Raw genomic sequence first — 13270 nt, forward strand, 5'->3', positions numbered from 1 at the left:
TCTTTTGTTTTTTGAAAAGTGTTACATCTTCAAATTTTTTATTTTTGAAAGAGGTAAGCATAGAGTAAATACGTTTCTCAAGAATGCCAAGTGGGGATTTACTGCATGTGAATATGTAACAAGCTACTGTCATTGCCAAGAAAGGACAAGATAAACCTACACGCGTTTCTACCCAAAAATGCAGGACTACAGGCAAAATGTGCATTTGAAAATTATATCGATGTAAGTGCACATCCATGATAAGCACCCATGAAAATAGCAGGCCAGACATCTATGTGGACATGTATGTAAGGAAATATGGTAACTAGACTTGCTAAAATTAAACCTATAGGTATAATATAAAGCATACATTTGTGTGCATTTGTTGCATTAAAAGTTTTGGCAGTCTGAGACTTGACACACAAGTTTTTTCCTGTTCTTCAAATTAACAAGAAGTACTTTCAAGGGAAACAGCATAATCTTGGGAGCACAGGAGATCATTCTGTAGGAAAAGAACCATAATATTTCTAAAAAAGCCATATAAACATAACTTGTCATTAGCAAACTGGTGCCCATACAAGCACTATGCTGGGATTTTTTTTGCGTCGCATAGTAACAAATAGTTCCTGCACCAAGAAGTTTACAAAATGATGTATTTAAAAATAATTTCTAGCTCTAATCTTTTCTGCAAACATGTACATTTAAAAGAATGTTTCCTTTAGATTGTTATCCCCTCAATTGCTCTTGTAAACAGGCAGTCATGATGTACGTGATTTAATCACGCAATTTCTAATGCTTTAGCAAACATGCAAGCAAAACACCTCCTTGGCTTCCAAGAGCCTATAAATGAAGGGTTAAACATACTACTAAAACATAATAGCCAGTGCTTTTTGCTAACTCCCCTTCAACAGGAAGGCTGACAGATCCCGACTGCAGCAAACAATAGCTAGGATTGTACTAGCAAGAACTAGTTCAGCTACATCACTTGCCAATAATTTTTTTAGCAGATTTAACATTCTTCTGTTTCCTTCACTTGAAGAGTATGGCAGGGGGGAAGGAGGAGGAGAAGAGCAGATAAATTTCCATCAGAGCCTCAACCACTGAAGGAATTTGTCCTTGGTATCTGCCAAATGTGAAACTTCAGACAAGAGGCCAGTAGGGCTAACCGTTTGGACACGATACCAAAGATCTCGGAGCGATGCAAAGTGAGGCATGGGGCTGCTTCGGCAAAATGTTTTCTGGCTGCATGATATGTTGTTGGGCCCTGGAAGCCCCCCACTCCCCACCTCAACAGCAGCAGTGCAGCCACCGAAGCACAGGGCTCACCTTCATGCCACCACTGAGGGTCTAGTGGGGTCCAAAGAGAAACTACCAGCTCTACATAAAACATGTTTTGTTCCTGCAATTACTCCAGTGGAGCACACATATACATACACATGTGCATATGTGTGCATCTCCTTTACACAGATGCATATCCACATATAAAACGTTTCAATTCCATTTGCATTCACAGCATTGCTGAACTATAGGAGTCAAATCACAACTGGAGTGTCTACAAAAAAAATACTCAAAAATCTCAGATGTTCACTATACTGCAGAACTCTCAGAAGCAGAGGCTTGCGCTTGGCCAGTTCCCTTTGGTTACATACATATATACACACTATACTAAAGCCAGTAAACAGCAAGGAAAAGAGGCAGCCTACCTTCTATGTCATCTGGAGCCGTGGCATAAATGTTAGAAAGGTTAAGCTTCAGTCTGTCAGGGCACTCTCTATTTACAGTCAGGCTGGGTGATATCACTAGATCTAGCATTTCCTTATACCTGAAGGAAAACAAAGGAAAAATATAATTTATTCATTAATTATGCATGCTTACCAATGATTCTTTTTTTTTCCCTAAGAGTATAAATATTAAAGCTAATTACCTAAACCCAGGCTTCATATAAATTCCACATAATAATATTCACAAAAGTTTTCATCAAACGAAAACACTGAATTAAAATGAAATACTTGCACCCTTGGAGATTACACCCATCTGATTAATGCCTTCTCTTTCTTCCTAGATTTTGCCATACAAAAACTAAATCTTATCTCTCATGTGCAATCAGACCTAGAATGTACACACCGGCATCCAGTGAGGCTCCAGAACAGACTGCTAAGGGCTGAAAATGAAGTTCAGGGCAGTTAACAGCACTATCTAGTCTTACAAGATAATAAGGTTAGTACTGGTGATAGGATCGATTTTCCAGGGACATCTAAACGAGACACTTAACTGCAATGTCCTGACCGTTAGGTGGCAGTGATACAAGGACAGGCACATAAATAACTTCATCTTATTTGATGGAAAATTTCAAGTGAACAATGTACAGGACTTCAGTCTCCAAAGAAAGACAAGTGTTTTTGTGCACACATGACCTACACTGTAATGAAAGCTTACAAACTCTGCATTACACGAACAGTTCCCAAAAGAGAATGACAAATGACCACCTCAGACCCTACACACAACACGAATAGATCAATTAATCTAAATACACCATTTTCAATATACGCATCTAACTCTACCAATACACTTTTTGAGAAGTGGTCTTCGAAGACACCTGACTGAAATAGTGCCACTTGCTTCTCTTGCAAATGTTGGATGTCTGGGTAGGTACAAAACATGGCATTAAGTGCATAGCTTTGTATACCTATGTTTGCAAGTTTGGGCAAAGACAACGGGGTGCGTGCAGCAATAAGACTATGTTCCATTAAATATCTGCATAACGGATTTTATGCAAGGCAGTTTTCCTGGACACTTTTACCCCCATAATGTTCTGCCCTTGTTTCCTGTGCAACTGATGCCTGCAGCTGGAATTGTGAATAAGCCACTGGTCAAAGAAAATGTGAAGCTAAATTTGACAAGTAATTGTATTTCTTTTTTTTTAAATGCACACAATATCATAGAAAATTATTTGACTTTTCTAAGACTATACCAATGTATTTTGCAGCTCTTGGTTCAGGTCCAGAACAAATGATGAAAAAGAGGAGGACTCAAAGATACTATGTCTTTATTGGCTTTCTGCAGCCACATAGAGTAAGTCCTCACTTCAGTCCTCTGAAGGCTAACGGGGGGAATTAGGGCAACTAGGGAAAAGCATAACAGTGATCCTGGACAGAGCGGGGCCCAGGCAAGAGCAGATGAGAGAGAGGGCATGTAGCGGTAAGTGGATCCGAGGCATCTGGCTGGGCTCCCCTTTCTGCTCAGCACTGAACATGCCACCTGCACAGGCGACTGGCACAGCCCTGCTCTCTGGCTGAGACTCATCTGAGCTGGCCCATGAAGGCAGTAGCTGGCATGGCAGCAGCAGGCTGTTAGCGATACACAGCACACTTAAAACACTACAAAGTTAAAGACAACAGCCCTTAAGCCTGAAATCTTGACACTGGGCTTCTGCAACACTCATCAATGCACTTCTGTGAGAAGCAAAAAGGTTTGTTTTGATTCTCTATTTAAGTAACACTGTATGACTTTACTGGCTTTGAGAAACAGAGGACAATAAACCACATACTTTACATCTGAACCTCTCCAATCACTTTTACAAAGCCTGCAAATCCTCATGAGGGAGGGAAAGTATTGTTATGAACAGGCTTAAACCAGATAAAGTATTTTACCTGTAACCGAACAAACACCAAAGCTGAATTTATCTTCACTTTCCCCACCTACCAGCTGGGAAGGCACTCTGCCCAGGCAGAAAATGCAACCATCCTCAGTGAATTTGCAGAACTGCCAAAATGGGTATGAAGTGGTATTACCAAGGTCCACAGCCCCAGCCCCCATTTCTCCAAGTGGGACTTGGGCTCCTCTCGTCCTGCTCCCCTGGAAATCCACGTGGGCATATGCATTTTCTCCATCAAAGTAGCCTCAAATCCAGGTGATTATGTGTCACAACGGAGAACTTAAGCTAACAGTGAACGACCAATGGGATAGAAACACAGTACTCTGAACTCAACACTTGTGAGATCCACGCTCCCTAACTGCTATGCGTTATAGATTTATTAAGAAAACCAGACTAGCATAAAAATCAATGTTGCAGTGCAGATGGAAGATCTTTGTTGCTAGTGGGCCTCAAAGGGTTTTACCTTCAGATGTGTTCCTGTAAGGAAAGCATCAGTCCTGCCTCCAGCTCCCTGCCTTAGAGCCTGATGCGAGAGCAGGCCAAGACAAGGGAGAATGCAGGTGCACAGGGTCCAGTGACTGTGCCCACAACAGTGCCCAGGCCACCAACTGCACGGAAACACAACAAGGAGTCAGATTCATATAAGGATAAAAACCAGTCCCTAACCGTAAAAATTCCTCCCCGAGTGACTCAGTCTTACGGCAGAGACAAAACAGCAATCTAGGACTCCTGACCTAACCCTATAACAAAGCCAGCCCATGAGAAACTCAGTCCTGACAGCACTGGAGCAAGTTACGCTTCAACCGGCGTCTGCAGACAGAGGCTGTGCTGCAGCACATGAGCATCTGTTTCACAGGCAGCCTCGGGCACGGGGGAGGCAGGCAGATGCCTCAAAGCCACGGCCTGTCAGGCAGTAAGGGATGGTCCCGCCCCTCTGCACACTTTGCTTATGCCAGAAGAAAAAAATACTTTTCTCCTGAAATTGAAAATCTCACATTCTTGCTGGTACAGTCGGGCTGCTCCAGAGAAAGGGGTCAGGAAGGCCTCTGCAATGATTACTTCTCAGTGGGGAGGAACCAGGTCTCTCCTACAACCAACTACGGCTCTTGTAAAAGCAGCGGGATGGCCGAGGGCTCTTTTCCCAGAGGACTTAATTTATTCAAATCCATTGGCACCAAATTAAGTTTTGTCTGCACAGCTGAGAAGGCAGGGTTCAGTTTTATACCAGGTTTTCCTTTCCACCATAAGCAATGTCCACTTTCCCCCTTTATTTCCTTAATATTATACCTGAAGTGAGGAAAAGCACTGCTGTCACAGATCCAGTCAAGCTGGGGATGTTCTACGTTGTTTCTCAGATAACACATGCCCTTCAGCATAATCCAAAACCCCATCATTCACGACACTGCCCAGACTGTTGCCAAGTGAAAGGGAGCAGATGTTTAAAGGGAAACGATATTTTATAATGATTAATGCACTCTAATTACATCATTGTTCAGAGACTGCATTAGCTACTCTGATGATTTTTCTACTGGTACATTTTTTTCTCTTCATTTTTATATTCACAAAGTCACATCGCACTGTTCTGTGTTTGTTCTAAAACATTTTCCTGGGTTTTTTCAGCTTCCATTTTTCCTCAGAGTATGTACCAGCTGCATGTACAAACAGGTAAATTCACAGAAACGCCTGTCTGGTTGTGCATGTCACTTACGTGTTCGTGTTGTTAGTGGCTTTGCCTGTTTTGCATGCACCATTTACCGATTTGTTCTGTACATTTCTCGCTTATGTGCTTCTTCACGGAAGTTTCTGAAATTCCAGTTCTAACACAATGGCAATCTACAGAAAATCTTCTGGAGAAGAATGGAAGCAGGGTGGAATATAACACAGTAACTGATAAGCTGGAGCTCAACTGATAAAAATACCACGTCTTTGTTTGCTTGCTTTTTAGAGCAAAAACATTTTTTTGGCTTATGTACAGTAAATCGGTAACAAAGTTTGGTGAATATGAGCTTTTATTAAAACCAGTGATGGCAGCATCTAGCGTGTTGGGCTGACAGACATCTGGAAGAGCTTTTGGTTTCTATAATTAAAAAGAAGCTTGTGTGAATCTGGCATTTAGCTTTTCTATTAGAATACCCTACTCAAAAAAAAACCATTATTTTGTCCTGAAAGTTGGCCTTCAAAATCTGGGCAGCATGTAGTAAAGTCAAAGGCCAAGTGAAGAATACATTTCAGAGGGAATGCACGTAAGGAAGAACATTTGGCCCATAATAACAGCAGCAGTCTGTAGGAAAGTATTTGAGCAAAGGGAGGTTGATGGTACAGTTCAGACAGGACATAGCAGGAATAAAAGACACTATGGGGGGAAAAAAGCTGGCATGGATGTGGAAAAGATAATGAGAATGAGCTCTGCATCTGTCACTAGTGGAGGAATTGATGATTAATAGCCCTGCAGAATTAAGTGGGTGAGAAGCAAAAGACCGGACACCTGCCTTTGAGAAAACCCTGTCAGATGCCACAGTGGAAAAGACAAGATACTTTAAGGGAGTAAGAAATTGTAAGGAAAGTTTGTCCACGAAGGGAGAGGTAAATCTAAAAATTACTTTCCCTGCAACAACCCCATGCGAAGATCTTCTCAAGAATTTTTACTTGTATCTGGCTAGAGGTCAAATACAAGCTTAAACCACTAGATCTTCCTAAACACATGCATACGCCAACACAGAGCCCTAGGCAGGACTGGTACAAGCCAAGTCCTCTGCTTTTAGCTTTGCTGGGAGGGGGGGAGTAGAGACAGATTGCAACCTAATTACAAGAGTAACATTCTTGTCTTGCTTCTATGACTTTATCTGGTTTTAATTACTCGATCAACTCCCTTCACCTTTATTCTCCTCAAAAAATGGTGCAGATTACTAAGTAGAAATCTGCAACTTTTTGACTCTGGTGCTACTCATCATAAAAAAGATGACAGCCTTGATTATCGACTTTGTTTCAGAAGTAAATTACTAAAAGATAACTGCAAAAAAAAAAAAAAAGTGTGGAGACTGCTTTCTCAACCCCTGCTTTGAAGAAAACAAACAAACAAAACCCTAGTCCCAAAATGTCTGTCTTTTCTTCATTCCTAAGGAAAAAGACATTAACTGTATTTTTTTCCATGCTGGTAAATTTTTCAAAAGCACCTGCTATGTTTTATCAATTTTAATTTGGAATTAAGACTACTACTGTCTTAATTCCTGTGGAAGCACGGCAGCTTAGCCAGCTTTTCCAGGACTAACTTCTTGCAAAAATTACGCTCCCCATTTCACCCCACGCCTGCAAAAGAAAAGGAATCATTCATAAGCTGGGAAAACGCTATTATCTTGCAGCTACCTCCCACGTTCTCAAATAATAGGGAATCTCCTATACTGAAGACTTTGGTTACTTCTATCCACACATTTCAAAAGCAGAGGTAAGTAACTTCATTTCCTCTGCTAGTACATTCCTCCTTGCACTGTTAAGACATTTTCTCTCCATCTACAATAGATCCTTTGTTCCTTCCATTTCAAGAACTGAAAAATATTTCAGCAGGTGAAAACCACTATGCAAGTTTCTCTTTTATAATGAAATCTTAGCTCATCCACTAGAACATCTGATAGACGTACACAGGAAAGGTCTGAGCAGGCATAAAGTTAAACCTGAGCTGGCATAAATGCTCATGTACAAGGCTGACAGTACAGCCGTGATGACAAGATATCATTTCAAGGTGACCTGCAGGGCAGTTTGCCCCAGGCTGTTTATATTCCTGAGAGAGCTGCCTTTTGCTGACAGAACTGAACAATAAAAGCAGCAGTACCTGCCCAGATTTATCATTGCCCAGTCCATTCCAGACACAAAAAAGCAAGAGGACTCACAGTAGTTGGGCTTGTAGCACAGCATCTGTGCATGTGGGTACAGCTGCATTATTCCCCAGTACAGAGTATCTCAGGCTAAGGATTAAACCGAGAGGAACAAGAGAAAAGTTGTGATAGATAGGCAAGGGACAAAGCACATCAGACTGAAATCAGAAATTAAATGAATTGGTAACGAGGCTGCTCCAGATGAGAGGCACACAGCTAACCCTTCATGCATCCACCGATTGGATTGACTCAAGTATAAGAGATGAGAAAAAATAAACAGGTGAGACAAAAAAGGAGCTGGGAGGTGTACTGGCTAAACTTGACCCCACAGCAAGGAAGACCCTCCATTTCAACAGAAGTTGAAGGAGTGAGGAGAAAGCCCCATCTGAGCCATGCCTTTGAGTGGTTCAGAGAAAGATGGACAGAGGCTGCACACGGAGCATGCACAGAGCACGGTGGTCTCAGCCCCGCTTCTTTGCATCTCCTCATCCCTCCCCTTGTGTATGTACTGTCACCCAGTTTTTATATCTTATTATTGGTCTGTGAAACATTCATCTTTTGTTTAGTCCAGCAATGGCACAGCTGGCCACAGGATATGTTTAAAAAAGCTACAACTCTGATAAAGTAAAAGAGATACATACAGAGAGCTTCAGTTCAAACAAAAAAACCCCAACACTAAAACAAAACACCTCAACACTCAAAATAAGAGCACAAACACCCAAGTAAAACCAAATAGATTTGTTAATCCAGTAGTCAAGTAGAAAAGTTTTAACAAAGAAAAACAGTCCTTCCTATTTAATTCTGAGTACATCTGAAATGATTCACTTCATGGAGAAAAAAATTGGTTTGAGTTTACATTAAGATTTTCAAATTTCTTTCTTTTTAAAATGTGTTAATTCTAAACAATTTTAAGAAAAATAACTGAGAAAATAACAAAACAGGCCATTTCTGTCACACTTCTGCAACCACTATTGTTTAAAAATACCCAAATTATTCCAACAGCTTAAAAATCCTTCCCCACATGTTTTTTTGGTATTGTTTTGTTTTAAATGAGACAGGCTTTTAAACCAAAATTTTACTTTCCCTGGAAGTTTTCTGTCTTGCTCTAACCCATAGACCAGAGAGTAAAAAACAGATGAAAAATCCTGTGTCATGAATTTTTTGAGTGAGTTTCACCTTTTTTCTTTTTTTTTGAGGAAAGCTTGCTTGAAGAGTTTTGAGTGCTTGAAACTAGAAAAAACAATTGCATGCCCTGTTTCCCTGGAAGTCCAGAATTTCCAGAAGCGTTTGCTTTCTTCACCAGGCTTCATCACCTGCTCTTCTAGAGTGCTTTTGGATTATATATATATAAATATTTGTTTGTTTTAAACACGCTGTTTCTTTTTTGTCTGAGACCTGTTGATTTAAAGAAAGCAGGCTGGCTTCTTATAAATAAACGTTCTTCCTGCCCCCAGCAATGCTTCACTACCCCATTCCTCTGGTGCCCTTTCTCCCATCCCCACGCTGCAGACACAGAGCAACACCAAGAAGAAAGAGCGGGGCCAGGTTGGGCTATGATCCCTGCCTGCACTTCCTGCAATTAGCTCGGGAAGAGATGGAAGGCAGATAGACCAGGGGAAGCATCAGCATTTTCTGGTTGAGCAGTCCAAAGTAAAGGAGATTCAGAAAAACAAACAAGCTAAGCTACCTTTGCTGTTTGTTACGAAGGCACAGTCTGAAAGGCACCTTGAGAATTCAAAGGAATTCAAAAGAATTCAAACGATGGGGTGCATGCCACCGACTTCCAATTTGGCAGCCTAAATCAGGAAATACATCTTATAATGCTTTGAGTCACTGGGTTTTTAAAAATTAATTTCAACACTAGTATTTCACTTAGAATAAGTCAAAATGAGAAAGCTGAATTTTTCAGAAAGACTTTTTTTGTCTATTGAACCTGTCTGCTAAATGCAGCAACATTTGCAAGAGATATTATTATTTGCCAAAGAATAAAATTACTGAGCTGTCTTGCTGAAACCATGGATTTCACCTAGCTTTGAAATTTCTAGGAAAATGAGCTCTGAAAATCTATTTAGTCTACAAGTCCTGAACAACAATAAACTCCACAGAGAAGAAAATCAAATGGAAACAAATAAAATAACTTCTTCCACAAATCCTGCATTGCTCAGAACTAGCGGAGTTGTGGGGTTTGTGGGATAGGACCACAAAAAGGATGGATGTGGGCAGCAAACAACACACAAAAGCCATCACCACACAGGCCTGAAGTAGCAGAGAGTTGATACAGCAGCTACAACTGTTGGCTGAACAGATGTATGAGTTACAGGGCAACAATAAATCTCCCATCGCAAACATAGCCCATTTTGAGACACATGTCCCACTCAGGAGCCTTTCACTTTGTCTTGGTTTGAGTTGAACGTTAGTGGCAACTTCATTTTTCCTTCTGCTGCTCAGCAGCGAAGGGATGGAAGAGAAGAACTGGATAGCTTCTTAACACCAAGAGAAATGAAGATGGTGAAAACTGACTGTTAGCTGAAACAAGTGTCAAAGGGAAATATTTTCCAGGCAGTTTAGTGCCGGATGGCTTTACCTTGGGGAAAGGAGTGCTGGCAGTTGTCTTTCTGGCAGTTGTCTTTCTCGCAGATGGATGGCTTCACATTGTTGTGGATTTCCATCTGCATGGTTACCCATAAACATTTATACGAGCCAGATGCTAAGGAAGAACTCTGGATTCAAAGGGTAGCAGTGCATCATTCATGAAGTTTCCACAGAAAAATAAATGTACCAAAAAATACTTGCCCACAATAGTTGAGAGGTAAGGCTCTTAAAATCCACAGATAATTGGGTGTGGGAAAGGGTGGTGCTCACACAGGAAAAGTGCTCACAGAGGACAAAGTGAGAACAAATTAGTTCTACCACAGAGAAATAGCTGATCAAGCCTCGGTCCAAGACTCAGAAAACACCGCTCCACCCCTGGTAACTCAGAGGATCCCTAGGCAAGTCCTTTGGGCCACCACTGTGCTTTCTGACCTTTGTGTGCCTTCCCTATAGAGACTTCAGGACAAATGTTCCTCTTCTTGTAGGTGAAGCATCAACCAGCACAATGGTGTCCTACTTTCAGTGGGACCCCAGGTACTGCTGCACTAAATAAACAACAATAATAGAAGTTTTTTATATATATAAAAATTTCCATAAGGCTGCAGTTTATCTTTAAGAGTACAAAGCAACTTCTACTGACTTCTTCCAATATGGAAAGCACTTTGTGACTGGACCACATCAGATTCAACACTGCTACCACCACTGAGGATGCTTTGGAGCTGGCAGCTGACCCTACGAATAGGACTGTGGTGCACTATAATGGTGTGAGTTGTCACAGCGCTGAGTCTGACACCAACTAAGGAGAGCTGTGCGTAGCTGTTGAAGGAGTCAACCGAGAATTGCAAGTCTAGTTTTGCTCCAAAGCTCCGTAACTAACAGATTGGGCAAGTTTCTCAGGACTACATTAAGGCCGCTGTAAAACTGGGAACTACAGTACAAACTGCCATTTAAGCTCTTTTTAGGGGCTGGAAAGTGCTCTGAAATCTTTAGGTGAAATCTCTCACACCATTGCAGCATCAATATCCATGCTGATGAATAATGACCATTCTGAAAATGAGACAGCCAAGAAGGAGGTGAGGCACGAGCGCTGTCCTTCAGGGCATGTTCTCTCACTCATTTTTGGTCCAAAATTTCTCCATTCCCAGACTACGAGAATGTCTTCACACTTTTGATTTACTCCTTAAACCTGTCAGAGTCCTGCAATGGCTCCAACAACCCAGTGAGAAAGGTAAAGCTGCCCCTTTATAACAGGTCTGTGTCAGCACTTCCATTCTCAGCCTGTAAAGGACTGGCATTCAGGGAATAATAATTCAAAAAGAGCTATGGGAAAAGAATTATGAAATGCAAGTTAGTAAAAAGCCCTTGGACATGAGGGAAAGTCTAGCATAACAGTACAGGTGAGGCTGGAGTGAGAATGACGTACCCTCTTCTTGCTTAAATCCTCCAACTCAGACTTTCTCTGACCAGTCAAGACAGCAAAGAGGAAGGTCTGTTGTACATGTGGAAGGTTGAAAGCGTCTTTCTCTGATTGGGATTCCCCTCTCCCTCTCTCCTCCCGCTCTCAGTGAAGGACAGGAAGACTTGCTCATCTCTCCACAAGAATAAACCAAGTAAGAGCATTGTCAAAGATGCAGAAGCAACGAATGTCTCATGTTTTATATCTTTAGTACACTGTTTCACCTATTGATGAAGTATCTTGAGAAGAAAAACAGAAATGCCGACCTCATTGCCCTAAAATGGAACTGATGCCCTACATACCAGAAGGAAATGTGACAAAACTTGTGGTCTCTCTAAAATTGAAGACAGTTTCTTAAGAAACTGGAATTATAATATAATTTGACAACGTGTCTAAAAGCCCCGTACTGCTTTGGCTTGGTCTCATCGTCTGGAATTTAAGCAGCCTCCCAACCACTCCTCAGCTCTTCACGCTAAAAAAAAATAAAAAAATAAAAAAATCAACCAAGCAACAAAAAACACTCCTCCTGTCCCCCAAAAAGTCTTTGTGGTAGTCCAGCATTACACATGAGGGAAAACAAAACCCCTTAACACTCTCTCCTCAAGCTGGCTTCCCTAATTGCTTCTCCTCAATTGACAGATTTTTGGGTTAGGTTTTTCAGGGCCGAGGAGAAAAGGATGTTTTTTCTTTCTCATTTTGGATTTTCCCTGCTGTAGTCTTAATTAAAGCATCACTAAACCAGACCTTGTGGTTCCCAAGTAACTGCTGAGTGAGCATGTCTGTAGCAGCAGTGGGATACAAGCCCTGCTAAGTGGTCCAAGGGCAGTTTGCCTGCCAGGGTGATGAATTCACCCTGAGGCTCAACATAGCGCGGGTGGGAAAGACTCTTGTCCTGCTTTTGCAAAACTGGAACAGCACATTTAATACGAAGTCAAGAGGCCCATGTACTCTCTCTAGAGAAAGCCATCCTTCAACCCTCTTGCTCTCCTTATTGATAAAACAGGTATGGTGGTGATAAGCCTGTGGGACTTCTGAATAAAACTGGTCTATTAGTGCTAGGGTTTATGGAAATACAAGATTCACAAAGTTTAGACCATTTTGTGATCAAGAGTGATTTTTTGGCTGGATCACCTTCAAACCTGTTGAATCAAACTAGTTGAGCCTAATAATGTAAAAAGAGCTGCTTCCCTCCTTTTGATCCTGCTTAATACACTCTTCACAAATGCTGTAGGCAAAGCTCGTACAGCACTAATGCAGTTGCTATGAAGAGTAGTATGAATAGAGGCGCTTATTCATTACCACTTAACCCTGAAGTTGCTTTCCAAGTATGTACAGGGGCTTGAATGTACAGCTGATTTACTGCTGAATTACAAAACCTAACTGTGCTCTGATGCACTTTCCCTGTTTTGAGTTGAAGTAGGTCAGTTTACCAATCTGGATTTAGTAAATGTCATGGTTAAATAAACTAAATTTATAAATTTCTAACATTCACTTACTCACAATTCCTTCTCTTTGTTTGAAAAGAGCAGAGGGTGGTCTTGGAAGAGAGACTATCACTTAGCTAAACTTGAAGAAGTTATCCTTCCCTCTTCTTGTTCACTGATATAATTAAAACCATCTTCTTCCCCTCTTTAGACTGTTGATAAAATAAAAATCAAATGTCATTATTAATAATGACTATTGATCTCAAATAACCTATGTGAAGAAGGAAATCTTTTC

General features: G+C 41.2%; 1 protein-coding gene across 6 annotated transcripts in view; it reads right to left on the reverse strand.

Annotated features, from left to right (window-relative positions):
- The window catches only part of EYA2 (EYA transcriptional coactivator and phosphatase 2), a 91125-nt gene that overhangs the window by 50091 nt on the left and 27764 nt on the right, over positions 1-13270 (reverse strand). For all 6 annotated transcript variants that reach the window (XM_054081682.1, XM_054081683.1, XM_054081684.1 and 3 more), the window contains one exon: positions 1683-1801. In XM_054081682.1, the coding sequence (XP_053937657.1) occupies positions 1683-1791 (109 nt within the window). In that variant the 5' untranslated portion in view covers positions 1792-1801. Of the gene's footprint in view, positions 1-1682; positions 1802-13270 lie in introns of those variants that run through there.

Source organism: Cuculus canorus, chromosome 16 (assembly GCF_017976375.1).
Source record: "Cuculus canorus isolate bCucCan1 chromosome 16, bCucCan1.pri, whole genome shotgun sequence".
Taxonomy (NCBI): domain Eukaryota; kingdom Metazoa; phylum Chordata; class Aves; order Cuculiformes; family Cuculidae; genus Cuculus; species Cuculus canorus.